At 28.1% G+C, this 25,671-nt stretch overlaps 1 protein-coding gene across 1 annotated transcript; it reads left to right on the top strand.

The window, feature by feature from the left end:
• The first annotated feature begins 9,812 nt into the window (after positions 1-9,812).
• On the top strand, positions 9,813-17,380 carry LOC116418272. Its single transcript, XM_031933313.2, has 8 exons — positions 9,813-10,050; positions 10,154-10,292; positions 14,579-14,799; positions 15,016-15,453; positions 15,540-15,818; positions 15,891-16,099; positions 16,177-16,336; positions 16,479-17,380. The coding sequence occupies exons 3-8, from the start codon at positions 14,592-14,594 to the stop codon at positions 16,598-16,600; spliced, it is 1,416 nt and encodes a 471-aa protein (XP_031789173.1). The 5' UTR covers positions 9,813-10,050; positions 10,154-10,292; positions 14,579-14,591; the 3' UTR covers positions 16,601-17,380.
• The last annotated feature ends 8,291 nt before the right edge of the window (positions 17,381-25,671 follow it).

Below are 25,671 nucleotides of genomic sequence, written 5' to 3'. Positions count from 1 at the left end.
AAGTGTAATATGAGGTTTTTTAAAAAATTTCGGCTAGGCGTAGTGTAGAATATAGTATATTCAATATATATAGTGAATTTGAGCGCAAAAAGTTCGTTTAAAAACGTATGAACTGTAATGTAGGTTTTATAAGAAATTAAGGCTAGGCGTAGTGTAGAATATAGTATATTCAGTATATGTAGTGAATTAGAGGACAAAAAGATCGTTTAGAAAAGTATGAAGTGTAATATGAGGTTTTTTAAAAAATTCAGGCTAGGTGTAGTGTAGAATATATTCAATATATATAGTGTATTCGAGCGCAAAAAGTTCGTTTAGAAAAGTATGAAGTTTAATATGAGGTTTTTTATGAAATTTACGCTAAGCGTGGTGTAGAATATAGTATATTCAATATATATAGTGTATTTGAACGCAACAAGTTCGTTTAATAACGTATGAAGTGTAATATGAGGTTTTTTATAAAATTCAGGCTAGGCGTAGTGTAGAATATAGTATATTCAATATATATAGTGAATTTGAGCGCAAAAAGTTCGTTTAAAAACGTATGAACAGTAATGTAGGTTTGTTAAGAAATTAAGGCTAGGCGTAGTGTAGAATATAGTATATTCAGTATATGTAGTGAATTAGCTCACAAAAAGTTCGTTCAGAAAAGTTTGAAGTGTAATATGAGGTTTTTTAAAAAATTTCGGCTAGGCGTAGTGTAGAATATAATATATTCAATATATATAGTGAGTTTGAACGCAAAAAGTTCGTTTAAAAAAGTATGAACTGTAATATGACGTTTTTTAAGAAATTTAGGATAGGCGTAGTGTAGAATATAGTATATTCAGTATATGTAGTGAATTAGCGCACAAAAAGTTCGTTCAGAAAAGTATGAAATGTAATATGAAGTTTTTTAAGAAATTTAGGCTAAGCGTAGTGTAGAATATAGTATATTCAGTATATGTAGTGCATTAACGGACAAAAAATTCGTTCAGAAAAGTATGAAGTGTAATATGAGGTTTTTTAAATAATTTAGGCTAGGCGTAGTGTAGAATATAGTATATTCAATATATATAGTGAATTTGAGCGCAAAATGTTCGTTTAAAAACGTATGAACTGTAATGTAGGTTTTTTAAGAAATTAAGGCTAGGCGTAGTGTAGAATATAGTATATTAATTATATATAGTGATTTTGAGCGCAAAAAGTTCGTTTAGAAAAGTTTGAAATGTAATATAGGTTTTTTAAGAAATTTAGGTAAGGCGTAGTGTAGAATATAGTATATTCAATATATATAGTGATTTGATCGCAAAAAGTTCGTTTAAAAAAGTATGAACTGTAATATAAGTTTTTTAAGAAATTTAGGCTAGGCGTAGTGTAGAATATAGTATATTCAATATATATTGTGATTTTAAGTGCAAAAACGTTGTTCGAAAAAGTATGAAGTGATATATAAAGTTATGTTGAAAATTTTGTATAGGCCTTGTGTAGAATACAGTATATTCAGTATATATAGTGTATTTGAGCGCAAAAAGTTCGTTTAGAAAAGTATGAGGTTTTTTAAGAAATTTAGGCTTAGCGTAGTGTAGAATATACTATATTCAATATATATAGTGAGTTTGAACGCAAAAAGTTCGTTTAAAAAAGTATGAACTGTAATATGACGTTTTTTAAGAAATTTAGGATAGGCGTAGTGTAGAATATAGTATATTCAGTATATGTAGTGAATTAGCGCACAAAAAGTTCGTTCAGAAAAGTATGAAATGTAATATGAGGTTTTTTAAATAATTTAGGCTAGGCGTAGTGTAGAATATAATATATTCAATATATATAGTGAGTTTGAACGCAAAAAGTTCGTTTAAAGAAGTATGAACTGTAATATGACGTTTTTTAAGAAATTTAGGATAGGCGTAGTGTAGAATATAGTATATTCAATATATATAGTGAATTTGAGCGCAAAATGTTCGTTTAAAAACGTATGAACTGTAATGTAGGTTTTTTAAGAAATTAAGGCTAGGCGTAGTGTAGAATATATTCAATATATATAGGGTATTTGAGCGCAAAAAGTTCGTTTAAAAACGTATGAACTGTAATATAGGTTTTTTAAGAAATTAAGGCTAGGCGTAGTGTAGAATATAGTATATTAATTATATATAGTGATTTTGAGCGCAAAAAGTTCGTTTAGAAAAGTTTGAAATGTAATATAGGTTTTTTAAGAAATTTAGGTAAGGCGTAGTGTAGAATATAGTATATTCAATATATATAGTGATTTGATCGCAAAAAGTTCGTTTAGAAAAGTATGAAGTGATATATAAAGTTATTTTGAAAATTTAGTATAGGCCTTGTGTAGAATACAGTATATTCAGTATATGTAGTGAATTAGAGGACAAAAAGTTCGTTTAGAAAAGTTTGAAGTGTAATGTAGGTTTTTTAAGAAATTAAGGCTAGGCGTAGTGTAGAATATAGTATATTCAGTATATGTAGTGAATTAGCGCACAAAAAGTTCGTTCAGAAAAGTTTGAAGTGTAATGTAGGTTTTTTAAGAAATTAAGGCTAGGCGTAGTGTAGAATATAGTATATTCAATATATATAGTGAATTTGAGAGCAAAAATTTCGTTTAGAAAAGTATGAAGTGATATATAAAGTTATTTTGAAAATTTAGTATAGGCCTTGTGTAGAATACAGTATATTCAGTATATATAGTGAGTTTGAGCGCAACAAGTTCGTTTAAGAACGTATGAACTGTAATATGAGGTTTTTTAAAAAATGTAGGCTAGGCGTAGTGTAGTATATAGTATATTGAATATATATTGTGAGTTTGAGCGCAAAAAGTTCGTTTAGAAAAGTATGAAGTTTAATATGAGGTTTTTCAAGAAATTTAGGCTAGGCGTAGTGTAGAATATAGTATATTCAATAAATTTAATGTATTTGAGCGCAAAAAGTTCGTTTAGAAAAGTATGAAGTTTAGTATGAGGTTTTTTAAGAAATTTAGGCTAAGCGTAGTGTAGGATATACTATATTCAATATATATATATATATATATATATATATATATATATATATATATATATATATATATATATATATATATATATATATATATAGTGCATTTGAACGCAACAAGTTCGTTTAAATACGTATGAACTGTAATATAGGATTTTTTAGAAATTTAGGCTAGGCGTCGTGTAGAATATAGTATAGTCATTATATATAGTGAGTTTGATCGCAAAAAGTTCGATTAAAAAAGTATGAACTGTAATATGGTTTTTTTAAGAAATTTAGGCTAGGCGTAGTGTAGAATATAGTATATTCAATATATATAGTGAATTTGAGAGCAAAAAGTTCGTTTAGAAAAGTATGAAGTGTAATATGAAATTTTTAAGAAATTTAGGCTAGGCGTAGTGTAGAATATAGTATATTCAGTATATGTAGTGCATTAACGGACAAAAAGTTCGTTCAGAAAAGTATGAAGTGTAATATGAGGTTTTTTGAATAATTTAGGCTAGGCGTAGTGTAGAATATAGTATATTCAATATATATATAGTGAATTTGAGCGCAAAAAGTTCGTTTAAAAACGTATGAACTATAATGTAGGTTTTTTAAGAAATTAAGGCTAGGCGTAGTGTAGAATATAGTATATTGAATATATATTGTGAGTTTGAGCGCAAAAAGTTCGTTTAGAAATGTATGAAGTGTAATATGAGGTTATTTAAAAAATTCAGGCTAGGTGTAGTGTAGAATATATTCAATATATATAGTGTATTCGAGTGCAAAAAGTTCGTTTAGAAAAGTATGAAGTGATATATAAAGTTATTTTGAAAATTTAGTATAGGCCTTGTGTAGAATACAGTATATTCAATATATATAGTGAATTTGAGAGCAAAAATTCGTTTAGAAAAGTTTGAAGTGTAATATGAGGTTTTTTAAAAAATTTCGGCTAGGCGTAGTGTAGAATATAGTATATTCAATATATATAGTGAATTTGAGCGCAAAAAGTTCGTTTAAAAACGTATGAACAGTAATGTAGGTTTTTTAAGAAATTATGGCTAGGCGTAGTGTAGAATATAGTATATTCAGTATACGTAGTGAATTAGCGCACAAAAAGTTCGTTCAGAAAAGTTTGAAGTGTAATATGAGGTTTTTTAAAAAATTTCGGCTAGGCGTAATGTAGAATATAATATATTCAGTATATGTAGTGCATTAACGGACAAAAAGTTCGTTCAGAAAAGTATGAAGTGTAATATGAGGTTTTTTAAATAATTTAGGCTAGGCGTAGTGTAGAATATAGTATATTCAATATATATAGTGAATTTGAGCGCAAAATGTTCGTTTAAAAACGTATGAACTGTAATGTAGGTTTTTAAGAAATTAAGGCTAGGCGTAGTGTAGAATATATTCAATATATATAGTGTATTTGAGCGCAAAAAGTTCGTTTAAAAACGTATGAACTGTAATATAGGTTTTTTAAGAAATTAAGGCTAGGCGTAGTGTAGAATATAGTATATTAATTATATATAGTGATTTTGAGCGCAAAAAGTTCGTTTAGAAAAGTTTGAAATGTAATATGAGGTTTTTTAAAAAATTTCGGCTAGGCGTAGTGTAGAATATAATATATTCAATATATATAGTGAGTTTGAACGCAAAAAGTTCGTTTAAAAAAGTATGAACTGTAATATGACGTTTTTTAAGAAATTTAGGATAGGCGTAGTGTAGAATATAGTATATTCAGTATATGTAGTGAATTAGCGCACAAAAAGTTCGTTCAGAAAAGTATGAAATGTAATATGAAGTTTTTTAAGAAATTTAGGCTAAGCGTAGTGTAGAATATAGTATATTCAGTATATGTAGTGCATTAACGGACAAAAAGTTCGTTCAGAAAAGTATGAAGTGTAATATGAGGTTTTTTAAATAATTTAGGCTAGGCGTAGTGTAGAATATAGTATATTCAATATATATAGTGAATTTGAGCGCAAAATGTTCGTTTAAAAACGTATGAACTGTAATGTAGGTTTTTTAAGAAATTAAGGCTAGGCGTAGTGTAGAATATATTCAATATATATAGTGTATTTGAGCGCAAAAAGTTCGTTTAAAAACGTATGAACTGTAATATAGGTTTTTTAAGAAATTAAGGCTAGGCGTAGTGTAGAATATAGTATATTCAATATATATAGTGAATTTGAGCGCAAAATGTTCGTTTAAAAACGTATGAACTGTAATGTAGGTTTTTTAAGAAATTAAGGCTAGGCGTAGTGTAGAATATATTCAATATATATAGTGTATTTGAGCGCAAAAAGTTCGTTTAAAAACGTATGAACTGTAATATAGTAGTATATTCAGTATATGTAGTGCATTAAGGGACAAAAAGTTCGTTCAGAAAAGTATGAAGTGTAATATGAGGTTTTTTAAATAATTTAGGCTAGGCGTAGTGTAGAATATAGTATATTCAATATATATAGTGAATTTGAGCGCAAAATCTTCGTTTAAAAACGTATGAACTGTAATGTAGGTTTTTTAAGAAATTAAGGCTAGGCGTAGTGTAGAATATATTCAATATATATAGTGTATTTGAGCGCAAAAAGTTCGTTTAAAAACGTATGAACTGTAATATAGGTTTTTTAAGAAATTAAGGCTAGGCGTAGTGTAGAATATAGTATATTAATTATATATAGTGATTTTGAGCGCAAAAAGTTCGTTTAGAAAAGTTTGAAATGTAATATGAGGTTTTTTAAAAAATTTCGGCTAGGCGTAGTGTAGAATATAATATATTCAATATATATAGTGAGTTTGAACGCAAAAAGTTCGTTTAAAAAAGTATGAACTGTAATATGACGTTTTTTAAGAAATTTAGGATAGACGTAGTGTAGAATATAGTATATGTAGTGAATTAGCGCACAAAAAGTTCGTTCAGAAAAGTATGAAATGTAATATGAAGTTTTTTAAGAAATTTAGGCTAAGCGTAGTGTAGAATATAGTATATTCAGTATATGTAGTGCATTAACGGACAAAAAGTTCGTTCAGAAAAGTATGAAGTGTAATATGAGGTTTTTTAAATAATTTAGGCTAGGCGTAGTGTAGAATATAGTATATTCAATATATATAGTGAATTTGAGCGCAAAATGTTCGTTTAAAAACGTATGAACTGTAATGTAGGTTTTTTAAGAAATTAAGGCTAGGCGTAGTGTAGAATATAGTATATTAATTATATATAGTGATTTTGAGCGCAAAAAGTTCGTTTAGAAAAGTTTGAAATGTAATATAGGTTTTTTAAGAAATTTAGGTAAGGCGTAGTGTAGAATATAGTATATTCAATATATATAGTGATTTGATCGCAAAAAGTTCGTTTAAAAAAGTATGAACTGTAATATAGGTTTTTTAAGAAATTTAGGCTAGGCGTAGTGTAGAATATAGTATATTCAATATATATTGTGATTTTAAGTGCAAAAACGTTGTTCGAAAAAGTATGAAGTGATATATAAAGTTATGTTGAAAATTTTGTATAGGCCTTGTGTAGAATACAGTATATTCAGTATATATAGTGTATTTGAGCGCAAAAAGTTCGTTTAGAAAAGTATGAGGTTTTTTAAGAAATTTAGGCTAAGCGTATTGTAGAATATACTATAATCAATATATATAGTGAGTTTGAACGCAAAAAGTTCGTTTAAAAAAGTATGAACTGTAATATGACGTTTTTTAAGAAATTTAGGATAGGCGTAGTGTAGAATATAGTATATTCAGTATATGTAGTGAATTAGCGCACAAAAAGTTCGTTCAGAAAAGTATGAAATGTAATATGAGGTTTTTTAAATAATTTAGGCTAGGCGTAGTGTAGAATATAATATATTCAATATATATAGTGAGTTTGAACGCAAAAAGTTCGTTTAAAAAAGTATGAACTGTAATATGACGTTTTTTAAGAAATTTAGGATAGGCGTAGTGTAGAATATAGTATATTCAGTATATGTAGTGAATTAGCGCACAAAAAGTTCATTCAGAAAAGTATGAAATGTAATATGAAATTTTAAAGAAATTTTGGCTAGGCGTAGTGTAGAATATAGTATATTCAATATATATAGTGAATTTGAGCGCAAGAAGTTCGTTTAAAAACGTATGAACTGTAATGTAGGTTTTTTCAGAAATTAAGGCTAGTCGTAGTGTAGAATATAGTATATTCAATATATATAGTGAATTTGAGAGCAAAAATTTCGTTTAGAAAAGTATGAAGTGTAATATGAGGTTTTTTAAGAAATTTAGGCTAAGCGTAGTGTAGAATATACTATATTCAATATATATAGTGTATTTGAACGCAACAAGTTCGTTTAATAACGTATGAACTGTAATATGAGGGTTCTTAAAAAATTTAGGCTAGGCGTAGTGTAGAATATAGTATATTCAATATATATAGTGAATTTGAGCGCAAAAAGTTCGTTTAAAAACGTATGAACTGTAATATAGGTTTTTTAAGAAATTAAGGCTATGCGTAGTGTAGAATATAGTATATTAATTATATATAGTGATTTTGAGCGCAAAAAGTTCATTTAGAAAAGTATGAAATGTAATATGAAGTTTTTTAAGAAATTTAGGCTAGGCGTAATGTAGAATATAATATATTCAATATATATATAGTGAGTATGAACGCAAAAAGTTCGTTTAGAAAAGTATGAAGTGTAATGTAGGTTTTTTAAGAAATTAAGGCTAGGCGTAGTGTAGAATATAGTATATTCAGTATATGTAGTGAATTAGCGCACAAAAAGTTCGTTCAGAAAAGTTTGAAGTGTAATATAGGTTTTTTACAAAATTTCGACTAGGCGTAATGTAGAATATAGTATATTCAATATATATAGTGAATTTGAGCGCAAAAAGTTCGTTTAGAAAAGTATGAAGTGATATATAAAGTTATTTTGAAAATTTAGTATAGGCCTTGTGTAGAATACAGTATATTCAGTATATGTAGTGAATTAGAGGACAAAAAGTTCGTTTAGAAAAGTTTGAAGTGTAATGTAGGTTTTTTAAGAAATTAAGGCTAGGCGTAGTGTAGAATATAGTATATTCAGTATATGTAGTGAATTAGCGCACAAAAAGTTCGTTCAGAAAAGTTTGAAGTGTAATGTAGGTTTTTTAAGAAATTAAGGCTAGGCGTAGTGTAGAATATAGTATATTCAGTATATGTAGTGAATTAGCGCACAAAAAGTTCGTTCAGAAAAGTTTGAAGTGTAATGTAGGTTTTTTAAGAAATTAAGGCTAGGCGTAGTGTAGAATATAGTATATTCAATATATATAGTGAATTTGAGCGCAACAAGTTCGTTTAAGAACGTATGAACTGTAATATGAGGTTTTTTAAAAAATTTAGGCTAGGCGTAGTTTAGAATATAGTACCCTAACAGCACACAATATTTCAAAAGATTCATATATTTTGAAATATTTTTGAAACATTTAGAGAATATTATAAGATTAAAAATAAAAGATTTTTATAAAATAAAGAAACAAAATATTTTCAAAATTTTTGTAAAATATAGCATACATAATATTAGTGTGAAATATATTAAAAGATTATAGAAACATTTATTTAGAACATTTTTTTTGTTTAAAACTAAAATATAATAAAAACATATATTTTAATATTTCATAGATATTTTATCATAATATTTCCAAAAAATATCGTGGAATGTCTTACGAAAATATTTTATTATGTTCCAAAAATATTTTCTTTAAACATTTTTTTTTTTTTTATAAAAGATATTTCGAAAATATTAAAAAACATTTTTAAAATATCGGAACAAAATATTGTTGCAATATATGCACCAATATTTGTGCATCTTTAATAAAAATATTATCTTAAATGAATAAAATACATTGTTATACAATATTTCAGAATATTTTATGAATATTTCAATAGTATATTTTACTTCTTTCAAAATAAAATATGTTTGTAAAAATATTACGATAGGTTTTAGAAATATTTTAAAATTATATTGTTATAAATATATTTGCCAATATTTATGCATATTTTGAATAAATATTATCTTAAATGATTAAAATACATTATTATACAATATTTCAGAATATTTTAATAATACCTTTTACTTCTTTCAAAATAAAATATGTTTAAAAAATATTGCAGTAGGTTTTAGAAACATTCCAAAGTGTTATTTTTTTAAATCTATTTGCCAATATTTGTGCACATTTTATAAAAATCTTATCATAAATGATTCAAAAAGATTATGATAAAATGTTTTAAAATATCTTAAGAATAGTTAAATAATAGATTTTACTTTTACAACAAAATATATTTGATGAATATTATAGTACATTTAAAATGATTTTATAAATGCCCCGCCCGTTACATCGCAAATATTTATATATAATTTTTATAAAAAATTCCAACAAACAATGTATTTTCTTTTAATATTACAAAATTTTGCATTATGTACCAAATAATTTTTGATGAACAATAAATATTGCTGAAATTCTTATATTTAATTCATTGCTCGATAATTAGTATGTAACTAAAAAGTAATAATGAATAAATAATTTTTAAACAATTTTTTAATCATTGATTCAGCACGTTGATTCGCGGGCGAAAAGATGATTTTGTCAGTTTGATTAATTAATTAATTTTAGTTAAAATTTAGAATCGGGTTACCGAATTTGATTGACAACTTAACTTGTAAAAAAATGAGATATGCTCTGCACAACATAGAAATGCTAAATTTTGTTAGCAACGATATTAATTACACACCTAAAATAGCATTGTCCTACAAGTCATTGCAAAAGAATTAATTGCATGGTTTTAATATTCCTAATTTTCATAAATCGTGGTAAGAAATAACAAAGAAATTTCTGTCCCGATATTTCAAAATTTGCCGCCACGTGGTGCGATTAACAAAGTGTCGAACTTTTACCAACGATCGGTAACGCGAGAGTGACCAAAGTCCAAAATACTGTGGGCACGCTATGACGCGGCGTTGTGACCTATGTTATCTGGGTGTATGCAAATGGCGGAGCTTACATCTAAAGATGACTGATCTGTCGCATACCTACTTACAAGAGATCGTGAATCGAATTTATTTTTCGCATGTAAGTATGAAAATGTGCAATAGATAGTGTAATAATATTTGTCACCAGTCATCATATCTATTAATATTTATACAATTCTGTGATTATCTTTATTTTGTTACAGTGAGCTGACAAAGAAGTACGACGAACACGATACGATACCTATATACCGTCCGACAAAGGCTATACCTACACAAAATACCGCGAAACCAGGAGGACGGACTCTTATCGAGAAGAAGCAAGGGAGAAGTATAGTTCAAACGGTAAATTTCATTCTTGATTTTTTAAACATTTCTAACCTATAGAATAATAATGTAAGAACATTCATCCTCCTTTTCATTCTCTCCTTATCCTTGGTCCATCTCAACATGATTTATGTGCGAAACAATGCAATTCTTCATGCATTATAATCTGGCTTAAAAAAAGTTAGTGCAGGGTTTTACTTTCTGGCTGGCGAAAAGTGAAGTGAAAAGTGATAAATTCAGCATACATTTAATGATATTCCTCCTAACCGGCAAGCCCTAGAAGTCTAAAATTTTCCATGCAACTTAGAAAAGCCCTATCTCAACATGGTATATGTGCAAATCAAAGCAATTCTTGATGCATTGAGATCTGGCTTAAAAGTTGGTGCGGGGTTTCACTTTCTGGCTGGCGTCGAATGATTAGTCAGATTCAAGAGACATTTTATACTATTTCTGCTAATCTGCACGCTCCAGAGGTTTGAAATTTTGCAAGCAACTTACAAATGCCATGACTCAACATAACGTATGCACAACTTAATGCAATTCTTGCTGCATTAAGATCTGGCCTAAAAAAGTTGATGCGAGGTTTCAGTTTCTGGCTGGCGTCAAATCCTTTGTCAGATTCAGCAGACATTAGATGATATTTTTCCTAACCTGTAAGCCCCAGAGGGCTAAAATTTTGCATGCAACTTATACAAGCCCTACCTCAACATAATGTATGCACAAATTAATGCAATTCTTGCTGCATTGAGATCCGGCTTCAAAAAGTTGGTGCGAGGTTTCACTTTCTGGCTGGCGTCGAATGATTAGTCAGATTCAAGAGACATTTTATACTATTTCTGCTAATCTACACGCCCCAGAGGTCTGAAATTTTGCAAGCAACTTAGAAATGCCATACCTCAACATACTGTATGCACAAACTAATGCAATTCTTGATGCATTGAGATCTGGCTTAAAAAAGTTGGTGCGAGGTTTCACTTTTTGGCTGGCGTGGACTGATTAGTCAGATTCAACAGACATTTCATAGTGTTTCTCCTGATCTGCATGCCCCAGAGGTCTGAAATTTTGCAAGCAACTTAGAAATGCCATACCTCAACATACTGTATGCACAAACTAATGCAATTCTTGATGCATTGAGATCTGGCTTAAAAAAGTTGGTGCGAGGTTTCACTTTCTGGCTAGCGTTGACTGATTTGTCATATTTAACAGAGATTCAATGATATTTTTTCTAACCTTTATGCCCCAGAGGTATAAAATTTGTTCATATATTGGTTGCATTGTGATCTGACTTAAAAAATTTGGCGTGCAGTAACAGGTAGGCTTATTTGAGGTTAGAAGATTAGGATAACTATCAGCTAATTAATTTTGTTTTTATTAATACTTTAATGTATTAGATTTAAAAGAGGCCTCCTCCATAGTTTATGTAATACGCAAGCACTTCATATTATTTAACTTGACCGAACCAAGTCATCAATGTTTATTTTATTATATTATGTAATTTGAATTAACAAATTTAGAGAGATTGTTTAAATTCAATGCATTAGATTTTTTTTTTTTTGCAGATTTTTTTTATAAATATAAAAAACTATGTCTGGAAATAAAACAACTTCTATGAAAAGATCCGCTCGACGAAGAGTGCAAAAATTAAAAAGTTTATCTCTAGCGAGGGTAGAAAGTCGATTAAATCAGCTTGGCCTGGTACAAGAGATATCTTTGAATTCTCCTATAAATAATGTGGATTTGGATGTTAATAATGCACGTTCCTGTACCTCTGATGGTGACATTCCAGTTTCAATAAGTGAAATTGAGAATAATGCCGATCTTCATTGTGAAGTAGAATCATTCGAAAGTGCAGGTTCTGGTAGCGAATCATCGAATAGTGACTATTCGTATAGATATAGTTCAATCGATTCTGATGAAAATTCATCAAATGCCAGCAGCGATAGTGATGAAATAGCTTACGACATATCTCAACGCGAAACGGTTTCAAGTAATTTTGTATGCGAAATAAAACATTGGGCAATTCAATATAATATTATGCACACTTCGCTTACAGCATTATTAAAAATTTTAAATAAATATAATGCTAACGAACGTTTTCCTCTTGATTCGAGAACATTATTGTCTACCCCGAGAAATATAAAGACAGTTAGACTTGCAGGAGGGGATTATTATCATTTTGGCTTGAAAAATGCGATTCTTAAAATAGCTTCAGAAATAATCAAATGTGGAAATAACAAATCTGATCTAAGGTTGCTTATTAATACTGATGGAGCTCCAACCGGAAAATCATCGGAAAAAACTCTTTGGCCTATTTTATGTAGCGAAATAAGTCAACAAACAGTTCGACCAATAGGAATTTTTTACGGGGATCATAAACCTACAGATGCTAATGAATTTTTAAAACCTTTCGTTGATGAAGCTGTTGAAATAAATAAAAAAGAAATTTAATGTAAAGGGAAATTGTTCAATGTTCAGATTGATGGGCTTGTTTGCGATACTCCTGCGAAATCAATGGTCTTGAATATTTCATATCCAACTGGTTATAATAGTTGCACAAAATGTGATATCGAAGGCACATATACTGATAGAGTCTGTTTTCCAAACGAACCAACAGCATCTTTAAGATCTGATGATAAATTTAGAAATTTTGAATATTATCCGGAATATCAACATAAAGAAACAATTCTTAATAAAATACCATCATTTGGACTCGTCACAAATGTATTACTTGATTATATGCATTTAATTTGTTTAGGGGTTATGAAAAAATTATTGTTATTTTGGACACATAAGCCTTTGCAGTTCAAATTATCCACTATGGATAGAAACATTATTTCAGATGCGTTGATAAGTTTTCGGGAAACGTTACCTTCTGAATTAGCAAGAAAACCTAGAACATTAAAAAGTGTAAAAAATTGGAAGGCCACAGAATATCGTCAATTTTTATTGTATACGGGGCCGATAGTGCTAAAAAACGTCTTACGTAAAAATATGTTTCAAAATTTTCTTTCTCTACACGTAGCGATAACGATATTAGTAAGTCCTCTTTATTCGAAGTCAGAAGACTATCTAAATTACGCCGAAAATCTTTTAAAATATTTCGTTAAAACTTTTGAAAAGATTTATGGTACAAATTACATAGCTCACAACGTTCATAATGTTTTGCATCTTGTCGATGATGTACGTAGATTTGGTCATCTCGATCGCTTCAGTGCGTTCCGCTTTGAAAACAGTATTTTTAAATTAAAAACCATGATCCGCAAATATGACAAGCCATTACAGCAAATTGCTAAAAGAGTTTCCGAACGTGAAAATGGAACTATTGAAAATACAAATATAGCAATAAATAACAGCAGCATCCAAACATTCAAAAAGCCACATAATGGTGGTCCGGTTACCACTAGACAATGTACTGATCAATATAGAGTATTGTTTTACAATAATTATTGCATTAAAGTTTCTAGCAAAAAAGACGATTGCGTTTTAATAAATGGTGATTACGTGAAAGTTTATAATTTCGTTCGGTACAATAATATCATGTACGTAATTGGAAAACAATTGCAACCAGTCGACGATGTATATAACAAACCTTGTAAGTCTTCAAACTTAAAGTCACATGTAGTGAAATTAGATGATAAGTTGAAAATGTGGAAATGTGCAAAGATAGAAGCAAAATTAGTGAATATACAATACAAGGATAAAAGTTACATCATGCCATTGTTACATACGTACAAATTGAATCAAAAAAATACTATCTAATTATTCAAAATTTAGATATTTTTGAAGCTTAAAATGTATAAGTTTCATGAATAAATTATAAATAAATAAAGAATAATAACAAATACAATTCTGCCACTGTATTCAAAAATTATTTTTTTTATTTAATAATTTTTCTCAAGATGTTTTACAGAAACGCCAATAACTGAAAAAGTAGCTTTTTCAAAAAACCAGATTTTCATTTTTTCACACGCAGCCACTGTTATTATTTTTACTTAAAAAGGTCAGGATATTCTATAGAAAATATAGTGGCTTTAAAAAGATATTGAAATCATTCAACATCTTTTAAGAATATTTCTTAAAATTATTTTTAAAAAATCCTAAAAAAATATTTTGAAAATATTTTACTAACATGTGAAAGATTCTAAAATATTTTAAAAATATAATGTGTTGAATCGTGATTTTTAAAATTTTATAAAATATGTTATCTGACATTTTATGTTTGCTTATCCTGCAAATATTTTATTCCTCCATATTATATTTTATTATAAATAAATTATTAATCTTCTTATCATATGAATCAACAGCCCGGAATCCACGATGACCACAGCAAAATATAAGATAGTGGAGTTCAGTGACCATTCAATGTCGGTTGTGCCAACATTTTGGTTGCACAACCATGATAAATGTTGTTATTGGCCACCATACAAAGGACAATTCAAAGTTGACAGAGCAGTTATCGAGATGGAGAATCCTGATAAGAAAAAGTGGAGCAATTATAACGTGATAAAAGTACGCGGACAAGCAAGTAAGCTAATAAATTAAATCGTAACTTAATATTTTTTAGAGTTGGTTAAAAGCTTTGAGACCAAAACGTATCAAAGAGATCTTAGTTTTTAATTACTTGTGCAGCAAACAACGAAATTGATGCATTTATAATTTTTTCATAGTGTCAAATATTGCACATAAATAACAATCTCTGTTACTGGCAAACTATTTATTTTATTATGCCCAAATATTTTAGGTGACTATCAAGAAGCACTTGACAACTTGAAGCTACTAGTCACTACTTCCGATGCTGATGATATAATAAAAGATGCTAGTGCTTACAAATCAACGCGGCAAAAACGCGCTAGGAAGAAGAGTAAAAGTTCTAGTGAAGACTCGGAGAAAAATACCCCAGAAAAACGACCTGTTAAACGGTTTAAAACAATTAAAGAAAACAAAACTTCAGATAAACAATCTAAGGATTACAACAGTAGTGATACGTTTTCGGAAAAAAATGATTCCGAGATTGAAACACCACCACAATTAAATGTTAATTTCCAATCTCAAAATGATGATGGAAAAGAACCTTCGCCATTAAATATACGTTCAACTTCAACAATCCTGAAAGACATCGCAAATGGTATTGCTTCGAGGAGTAATTCGCCAGAGATTACAAATCCTACAAATACTGCAGGTATTAATTTAACTGTTATAATAATTAATCTAAATATATATTTTCACAAATTTTAGAATGATTAAATGGAATAATTTTATATTTAGGTGTAGAAAATGAAACACCCAAAGGTAGAAGATATAATGAAAAAGAAAAGGATGCCGTGCTAAGCATTGGCAAGGATGCTGTTGTAGCAAACATCGAAGATCGACGAACAAGTAAACAAACACAGGAATCTGATGGTGATCAAACTCCTATAAAGGCACGCCTCCCCCCAAGAAGTTCAAGAGTATTAACGCGAGATGAAGAAATAGAGAATCGTTATGCCAAATCTATAAGTCAAATAGAAACCAAAGCTGGAGAAGATGAAGGAGCATTAAATATAGGTAATGCATAATAAATATTCAAAACTTCATAAGTAACTATTTCTTCAATTATTGGTTTCTTATTTTTCACAGCATACTTTAAAGAAATAATATATCTATTGAGTAAGCAAAGCACAGAGATTGAAGAAATTAAGCGGCAACGTTTTGATTCATCTAAAAAATGTCGTTCTGGTAAAACAAAAAAGTTTGACTGGTCAACAGTTTTACCATTTAAGGATGCGGGGACGTTTGAAGCATATAGCAAGAAGATTGAAAAGGATTCAGAAATCGAAGAAAGCTTGGTAATTTAATTTAGTATAGAATAAAATAATAAACATTTTACAGTTTATAAAATAATATATTTTGTTTGCAATTTCAGATAGAACTATTAAAATGTCTCGGTGGTCGAGATGATCGTATTAAAACAAATACGATTATGGAAAAGATAATGACAGATAGCTTGGGTTCAAAGTACAGTTGGAAGGGCCAGAAAGGGAAAGAGAAATTACAAGATTTAAAAATTGCTCAAGTTATGTTGGGTAAGTTGAATATATTTTTTTACGATTATATGTTTGATGAATCATTAAGCTATTATATTATTCAAGGCGATTTAAATCAAAATTATTATCAGTGAAAAAAATAAAAAAGCCAAAAGTAAGCGTTTCGTTTTCAAATTTTCAGGCACAATATTACAAGTAACGACAGAAACTTATACAGAAACGGATGCTAGAGGACAAATTGGAAGTTGGTTGGCTGGCCGTAAAGCTAAACTAGATCGTGAAAAAGAGAAGGAACAAAGTTAAATAATTATAGAGTTGTTGAAAGTTTTGAAAACTTCTAGATTTAAGTGTAGATTATATGCGCAGATATCGTTTTGATACGATTTGATTTAAAGTACAATTTTTATTTGTTTTCGATTCAAAGTTTTGACTTTGACGATAAAGATTAACGTTTTAAAACGTTCTTATTGTTGAGCACGTAGCATTGAGTAAATAAGTAAGCGTTTTTTTTTTCTAAATTTCTCAGTGCAGTATTACGAGTTCGTAAAAAATTGAATGATTATAGAGTTATTATTTTTAAAAGCTTTGAAAATTTCTAGATTACAATTTAAGGTGTATATAATATGCGCAGGTATCGTTTTTATACGATTTGATATAAAGTAAAAATTTTTATTTTTTGTTTGTGTTTCAAAGTTTTGACTTTGACGATAAAGATTGACGTTAAAAAAATTTTCTTATTGTTCATAACATTAAGAAAATAAGTATTATTAAAAAAAAAGTAAGCGTTTTTTTTCTAGATTTCTCATTGCAGTATTACGAGTTATTATAGAACTATATATAGAAACTGATGCTATAAACTAGATCACGGAAAAAAGAATGAACAAAATTGATTCATTATGGATTTGTTTGCTAACGAGCATAATAACGATCCGTATACTTCTTTCTTTAATTTTTCTTTTAGAATAACTTTACGCGGAACTAAGTTTTCTCGCCGTAACAAGTAAATTTCTGCGGGTGCATTCAAAAACAAGAAAAAGTGCATTTTATAACTGATTTTCCCAAATAAATTCTCTACAAAGATTACGCTTTATTAATACTTTCAATAGCATCCAGTCATCAATCCATCTTAAAGTTATTCATCATTGTTTGCATGACTCTGGTACGCAAGTACCTTATAGTTTCGTGCACAAAAAATATGGACATCTAGGGCTGACACTCCAGGAAATAGAACTGCTGATTCGCGCGTTTGTTGTGGCACTTATGTAACTGATATTTCAGTAAAATTATGATAAATACCGACATTAATCCCCGTATAAATCACATGAGATACGCGAATTTTTTTAATACCAACAAGAATTATGTATGAAGCAACGCTAGTTTTATCTTTTATTCAGATTTATCTTAATAAGTGACACGCGCAAACGTCAATAAATTAACCGTTTCCAATGCAGTATACAAAAGTTCACGGGTCAGTGCTCCCCGTTGGAAAAATAACTCACGTTTTCACATATCCGTTCGGTAATAGCAATTCATCATTATCCAGACATTGACGGAATAAAACGAAAGCTAGATAATAATAAGCTAGACAATAATCCGGCAGACCGACACTTTTAACCCCTGTTATCTTTAAAAGCTTTGAAAATTTCTACATTGTAATTGAAGGTGTAGATAATATGCGCAGGTATCGTTTTTATACGATTTGATATACAGTAAAAATTTTTATTTTTTGTTTTTGTTTCAAAGTTTTGACTTTGACGATAAAGATTTCGCGTTTCTTTGTTAAAACTTTTAATACGTTTAAAAAATATTTTAAAATGTCTCAAGATATTTCAAAACATTTATTAGATATTTTTAAAATATTCTAGAATAGTTATTTATTGATCCACGTACAAATATTTTAGAAAGATTTCGAAATGTTTTCAAATATCTTGAAACATTTTAAAATGTTTTTTAAACGTATTAAAAGTTTTAAAAAAGAAACGCAAAAAATATTTTAAAAATATTACTAAAATATTTTAATAACTTTTATAAACATTTTAAAATATTATGAAAACATTTCGAAATCTTTCTAAAATATTTGTACGTGGATCAATAAATAACTGTTATAGAATAATTTAAAAATATCTAATAAATGTTTTCAAATATCTTGAAACATTTTAAAATGTTTTTAAAACGTATTAAAAGTTTTAAAAAAGAAACGCAAAAAATATTTTAAAAATATTACTAAAATATTTTAATAACTTCTATAAACATTTTAAAATATTATAAAAACAGTTTTAAAATCTTTTTAAAATATTTGATAATTGATTAACAAATAAATAGTTTAAAATATTTTCACAATATTCTATAAATGTTTTAAAAGGTATTAAAATGTTTTAAAATATTTTAAAAATGTTTAAAAAATATGTTAGATATATTATATTAAAATATTTCTGCGAAATATTTTTACCCTAGGACAAATAAGATTGTAACAATATTTTATAAATATGCTTGAAATAATTGCAGAAATATTTCATTCATGATATAAAATATTTTAAAAATATTTTTATAATGTTTTTGTGCTATTAGGGTATATTCAATATATATAGTGAATTTGAGCGCAAAAAGTTCGTTTAAAAACGTATGAACAGTAATGTAGGTTTTTTAAGAAATTAAGGGTAGGCGTAGTGTAGAATATAGTATATTCAGTATATGTAGTGAATTAGGGCACAAAAAGTTCGTTCAGAAAAGTTTGAAGTGTAATATGAGGTTTTTCAAAAAATTTCGACTATGCGTAATGTAGAATATAATATATTCAATATATATAGTGAGTTTGAACGCAAAAAGTTCGTTTAAAAACGTATGAACTGTAATATGAAGTTTTTTTAAGAAATTTAGGCTAGGCGTAGTGTAGAATATAGTATATTAATTATATATAGTGAATTTGAGAGCAAAAAGTTCGTTTAGAAAAGTATGAAGTGTAATATGAAATTTTAAAGAAATTTAGGCTAGGCGTAGTGTAGAATATAGTATATTCAATATATATAGTGTATTTGAGCGCAAAAAGTTCCTTTAGAAAAGTATGAAGTTTAATATGAGGTTTTTTAAGAAATTAAGGCTAGTCGTAGTGTAGAATATAGTATATTCAGTATATTTAGTGAATTAGCGCACAAAAAGTTCGTTCAGAAAAGTATGAAATGTAATATGAGGTTTTTTAAATAATTTAGGCTAGGCGTAGTGTAGAATATAATATATTCAATATATATAGTGAGTTTGAACGCAAAAAGTTCGTTTAAAAACGTATGAACTGTAATATAGGTTTTTTAAAAAATTAAGGCTAGACGTAGTGTAGAATATAGTATATTAATTATATATAGTGAATTTGGGCGCAAAAAGTTCGTTTAGAAAAGTATGAAGTGTAATATGAAGTTTTTTAAGAAATTTAGGCTAGTCGTATTGTAGAATATAGTATATTCAATATATATAGTGAATTTGAGAGCAAAAAGTTCGTTTAGAAAAGTATGAAGTGTAATATGAAATTTTAAAGAAATTTTGGCTAGGCGTAGTGTAGAATATAGTATATTCAATATATATAGTGAATTTGAGCGCAAGAAGTTCGTTTAAAAACGTATGAACTGTAATGTAGGTTTTTTCAGAAATTAAGGCTAGTCGTAGTGTAGAATATAGTATATTCAGTATATGTAGTGAATTAGCGCACAAAAAGTTCGTTCAGAAAAGTCTGAAATGTAATATGAGATTTTTTAAAAAATTTCGGCTAGGCGTAATGTAGAATATAATATATTCAATATATATATATAGTGAGTTTGAACGCAAAAAGTTCGTTTAAAAACGTATGAACTGTAATATGAAGTTTTTTAAGAAATTTAGGCTAGACGTAGTGTAGAATATAGTATATTCAATATATATAGTGAATTTGAGCGCAAAAAGTTCGTTTAGAAAAGTATGAAGTTTAATATGAGGTTTTTCAAGAAATTTAGGCTAGGCGTAGTGTAGAATATAGTATATTCAATAAATTTAGTGTATTTGAGCGCAAAAAGTTCGTTTAGAAAAGTATGAAGTTTAATATGAGGTTTTTTAAGAAATTTAGGCTAAGCGTAGTGTAGGATATACTATATTCAATATATATATAGTGTATTTGAACGCAACAAGTTCGTTTAAATACGTATGAACTGTAATATAGGATTTTTTAGAAATTTAGGCTAGGCGTCGTGTAGAATATAGTATAGTCATTATATATAGTGAGTTTGATCGCAAAAAGTTCGATTAAAAAAGTATGAACTGTAATATAGTTTTTTTAAGAAATTTAGGCTAGGCGTCGTGTAGAATATAGTATATTCAATATATATAGTGAATTTGAGAGCAAAAAGTTCGTTTAGAAAAGTATGAAGTGTAATATGAAATTTTAAAGAAATTTAGGCTAGGCGTAGTGTAGAATATAGTATATTCAATATATATAGTGAATTTGAGCGCAAGAAGTTCGTTTAAAAACGTATGAACTGTAATGTAGGTTTTTTCAGAAATTAAGGCTAGTCGTAGTGTAGAATATAGTATATTCAGTATATGTAGTGAATTTGAGCGCAAAATGTTCGTTTAGAAAAGTACGAAGTGTAATATAGGTTTTTTAAGAAATATAGGCTAGGCGTAGTGTAGAAAATAGTATATTCAGTATATGTAGTGAATTAGCGCACAAAAAGTTCGTTCAGAAAAGTCTGAAATGTAATATGAGATTTTTTAAATAATTTAGGCTAGGCGTAGTGTAGAATATAATATATTCAATATATATAGTGAGCTTGAACGCAAAAAGTTCGTTTAAAAACGTATGAACTGTAATATGAAGTTTTTTAAGAAATTTAGGCTAGGCGTATTGTAGAATATAGTATATTCAATATATATAGTGAATTTGAGCGCAAAAAGTTCGTTTAGAAAAGTATGAGGTTTTTTAAGAAATTTAGGCTAAGCGTAGTGTAGAATATAGTATATTCAATAAATTTAGTGTATTAGAGCGCAAAAAGTTCGTTTAGAAAAGTATGAAGTTTAATATGAGGTTTTTTAAGAAATTTAGGCTAAGCGTAGTGTAGAATATACTATATTCAATATATATAGTGTATTTGATCGCAACAAGTTCGTTTAATAACGTATGAACTGTAATATAGGTTTTTTAAGAAATTTAGGCTAGGCGTAGTGTAGAATATAGTATATTCAATATATATAGTGAGTTTGAGCGCAAAAAGTTCGTTTAGAAAAGTATGAAGTGATATATAAAGTTATTTTGAAAATTTAGTATAGGCCTTGTGTAGAATACAGTATATTCAGTATATGTAGTGAATTAGAGGACAAAAAGTTCGTTTAGAAAAGTTTGAAGTGTAATATGAGGTTTTTTAAAAAATTTCGGCTAGGCGTAATGTAGAATATAATATATTCAATATATATATAGTGAGTTTGAACGCAAAAAGTTCGTTTAAAAACGTATGAACTGTAATATGAAGTTTTTTAAGAAATTTAGGCTAGACGTAGTGTAGAATATAGTATATTCAATATATATAGTGAATTTGAGCGCAAAAAGTTCGTTTAGAAGAGTATGAAGTTTAATATGAGGTTTTTCAAGAAATTTAGGCTAGGCGTAGTGTAGAATATAGTATATTCAATAAATTTAGTGTATTTGAGCGCAAAAAGTTCGTTTAGAAAAGTATGAACTGTAATGTAGGTTTTTTAAGAAATTAAGGCTAGTCGTAGTGTAGAATATAGTATATTCAGTATATGTAGTGAATTAGCGCGCAAAAAGTTCGTTTAGAAAAGTTTGAAGTGTAATATGAGGTTTTTTAAGAAATTTAGGCTAAGCGTAGTGTAGGATATACTATATTCAATATATATATAGTGTATTTGAACGCAACAAGTTCGTTTAAATACGTATGAACTGTAATATAGGATTTTTTAGAAATTTAGGCTAGGCGTCGTGTAGAATATAGTATAGTCATTATATATAGTGAGTTTGATCGCAAAAACTTCGATTAAAAAAGTATGAACTGTAATATAGTTTTTTTAAGAAATTTAGGCTAGGCGTAGTGTAGAATATAGTATATTCAATATATATAGTGAATTTGAGAGCAAAAAGTTCGTTTAGAAAAGTATGAAGTGTAATATGAAATTTTAAAGAAATTTAGGCTAGGCGTAGTGTAGAATATAGTATATTCAATATATATAGTGAATTTGAGCGCAAGAAGTTCGTTTAAAAACGTATGAACTGTAATGTAGGTTTTTTAAGAAATTAAGGCTAGTCGTAGTGTAGAATATAGTATATTCAGTATATGTAGTGAATTAGCGCGCAAAAAGTTCGTTTAGAAAAGTTTGAAGTGTAATATGAGGTTTTTTAAGAAATTTAGGCTAAGCGTAGTGTAGAATATACTATATTCAATATATATAGTGTATTTGATCGCAACAAGTTCGTTTAATAACGTATGAACTGTAATATAGGTTTTTTAAGAAATTTAGGCTAGGCGTAGTGTAGAATATAGTATATTCAATATATATAGTGAGTTTGAGCGCAAAAAGTTCGTTTAGAAAAGTATGAAGTGATATATAAAGTTATTTTGAAAATTTAGTATAGGCCTTGTGTAGAATACAGTATATTCAGTATATGTAGTGAATTAGAGGACAAAAAGTTCGTTTAGAAAAGTTTGAAGTGTAATATGAGGTTTTTTAAAAAATTTCGGCTAGGCGTAATGTAGAATATAATATATTCAATATATATATAGTGAGTTTGAACGCAAAAAGTTCGTTTAAAAACGTATGAACTGTAATATGAAGTTTTTTAAGAAATTTAGGCTAGACGTAGTGTAGAATATACTATATTCAATATATATAGTGAATTTGAGCGCAAAAAGTTCGTTTAGAAGAGTATGAAGTTTAATATGAGGTTTTTCAAGAAATTTAGGCTAGGCGTAGTGTAGAATATAGTATATTCAATAAATTTAGTGTATTTGAGCGCAAAAAGTTCGTTTAGAAAAGTATGAAGTTTAATATGAGGTTTTTTAAGAAATTTAGGCTAAGCGTAGTGTAGGATATACTATATTCAATATATATAGTGAATTTGAGCGCAAGAAGTTCGTTTAAAAACGTATGAACTGTAATGTAGGTTTTTTCAGAAATTAAGGCTAGTCGTAGTGTAGAATATAGTATATTCAGTATATGTAGTGCATTAACGGACAAAAAGTTCGTTCAGAAAAGTATGAAGTGTAATATGAGGTTTTTTAAATAATTTAGGCTAGGCGTAGTGTAGAATATAGTATATTCAATATATATAGTGAATTTGAGCGCAAAAAGTTCGTTTAAAAACGTATGAACTGTAATGTAGGTTTTTTAAGAAATTAAGGCTAGGCGTAGTGTAGAATATAGTATATTCAGTATATGTAGTGCATTAACGGACAAAAAGTTCGTTCAGAAAAGTATGAAGTGTAATATGAGGTTTTTTAAATAATTTAGGCTAGGCGTAGTGTAGAATATAGTATATTCAATATATATAGTGAATTTGAGCGCAAAAAGTTCGTTTAAAAACGTATGAACTGTAATGTAGGTTTTTTTAAGAAATTAAGGCTAGGCGTAGTGTAGAATATAGTATATTCAGTATATGTAGTGAATTAGCGCACAATATGTTCGTTCAGAAAAGTTTGAAGTGTAATATGAGGTTTTTTAAAAAATTTCGGCTAGGCGTAATGTAGAATATAATATATTCAATATATATAGTGAGTTTGAACGCAAAAAGTTCGTTTAAAAACGTATGAACTGTATTATGAAGTTTTTTTAAGAAATTTAGGCTAGGCGTAGTGTAGAATATAGTATATTCAGTATATGCAGTGAATTAGCGCACAAAAAGTTCGTTCAGAAAAGTCTGAAATGTAATATGAGGTTTTTTAAATAATTTAGGCTAGGCGTAATGTAGAATATAATATATTCAATATATATAGTGAGTTTGAACGCAAAAAGTTCGTTTAAAAACGTATGAACTGTAATATGATGTTTTTTTAAGAAATTTAGGCTAGGCGTAGTGTAGAATATAGTATATTCAGTATATGTAGTGAATTAGCGCACAAAAAGTTCGTTCAGAAAAGTCTGAAATGTAATATGAGGTTTTTTAAATAATTTAGGCTAGGCGCAGTGTAGAATATAGTATATTCAATATATATAGTGAATTTGAGCGCAAAAAGTTCGTTTAAAAACGTATGAACTGTAATGTAGGTTTTTTCAGAAATTAAGGCTAGTCGTAGTGTAGAATATAGTATATTCAGTATATGTAGTGAATTAGCGCACAAAAAGTTCGTTTAAAAACGTATGAACTGTAATATGAAGTTTTTTAAGAAATTTAGGCTAGGCGTAGTGTAGAATATAGTATATTCAATATATATAGTGAATTCGAGAGCAAAAAGTTCGTTTAGAAAAGTATGAAGTGTAATATGAAATTTTAAAGAAATTTAGGCTAGGCGTAGTGTAGAATATAGTATATTCAGTATATGTAGTGAATTAGCGCACAAAAAGTTCGTTTAAAAACGTATGAACTGTAATATGAAGTTTTTTAAGAAATTTAGGCTAGGCGTAGTGTAGAATATAGTATATTCAATATATATAGTGAATTTGAGCGCAAAAAGTTCGTTTAAAAACGTATGAACTGTAATGTAGGTTTTTTAAGAAATTTAGGCTAGGCGTAGTGTAGAATATAGTATATTAATTATATATAGTGAATTTGAGAGCAAAAAGTTCGTTTCGAAAAGTATGAAGTGTAATATGAAATTTTAAAGAAATTTAGGCTAGGCGTAGTGTAGAATATAGTATATTCAATATATATAGTGTATTTGAGCGCAAAAAGTTCGTTTAGAAAAGTATGAAGTTTAATATGAGGTTTTTTAAGAAATTAAGGCTAGTCGTAGTGTAGAATATAGTATATTCAATATATATAGTGAATTTGAGAGCAAAAAGTTCGTTTAGAAAAGTATGAAGTGTAATATGAAATTTTAAAGAAATTTAGGCTAGGCGTAGTGTAGAATATAGTATATTCAAAATATATAGTGTATTTGAGCGCAAAAAGTTCGTTTAGAAAAGTATGAAGTTTAATATGAGGTTTTTTAAGAAATTAAGGCTAGTCGTAGTGTAGAATATAGTATATTCAATATATATAGTGAATTTGAGAGCAAAAAGTTCGTTTAGAAAAGTATGAAGTGTAATATGAAATTTTAAAGAAATTTTGGCTAGGCGTAGTGTAGAATATAGTATATTCAATATATATAGTGAATTTGAGCGCAAGAAGTTCGTTTAAAAACGTATGAACTGTAATGTAGGTTTTTTCAGAAATTAAGGCTAGTCGTAGTGTAGAATATAGTATATTA

This window comes from Nasonia vitripennis, unplaced genomic scaffold, assembly GCF_009193385.2.
Source record: "Nasonia vitripennis strain AsymCx unplaced genomic scaffold, Nvit_psr_1.1 unplaced0137, whole genome shotgun sequence".
Classification (NCBI taxonomy): Eukaryota; Metazoa; Arthropoda; class Insecta; order Hymenoptera; family Pteromalidae; genus Nasonia; species Nasonia vitripennis.
Note: the sequence above shows the minus strand (reverse complement) of the source record. Positions and strands in the feature narration are given on the sequence as shown.

What these genes read in the sequence shown, in the direction of transcription:
- LOC116418272 (XM_031933313.2), top strand. Translation starts at nt 14,592, where the DNA reads ATGACCACAGCAAAATATAAGATAGTGGAGTTCAGTGACCATTCAATG. An exon ending in AAATCCTACAAATACTGCAG is followed by an intron (nt 15,454 to 15,539) that starts GTATTAATTTAA and finishes TTTTATATTTAG; the next exon opens with GTGTAGAAAATGAAACACCC. An exon ending in CAGAAATCGAAGAAAGCTTG is followed by an intron (nt 16,100 to 16,176) that starts GTAATTTAATTT and finishes TTGCAATTTCAG; the next exon opens with ATAGAACTATTAAAATGTCT.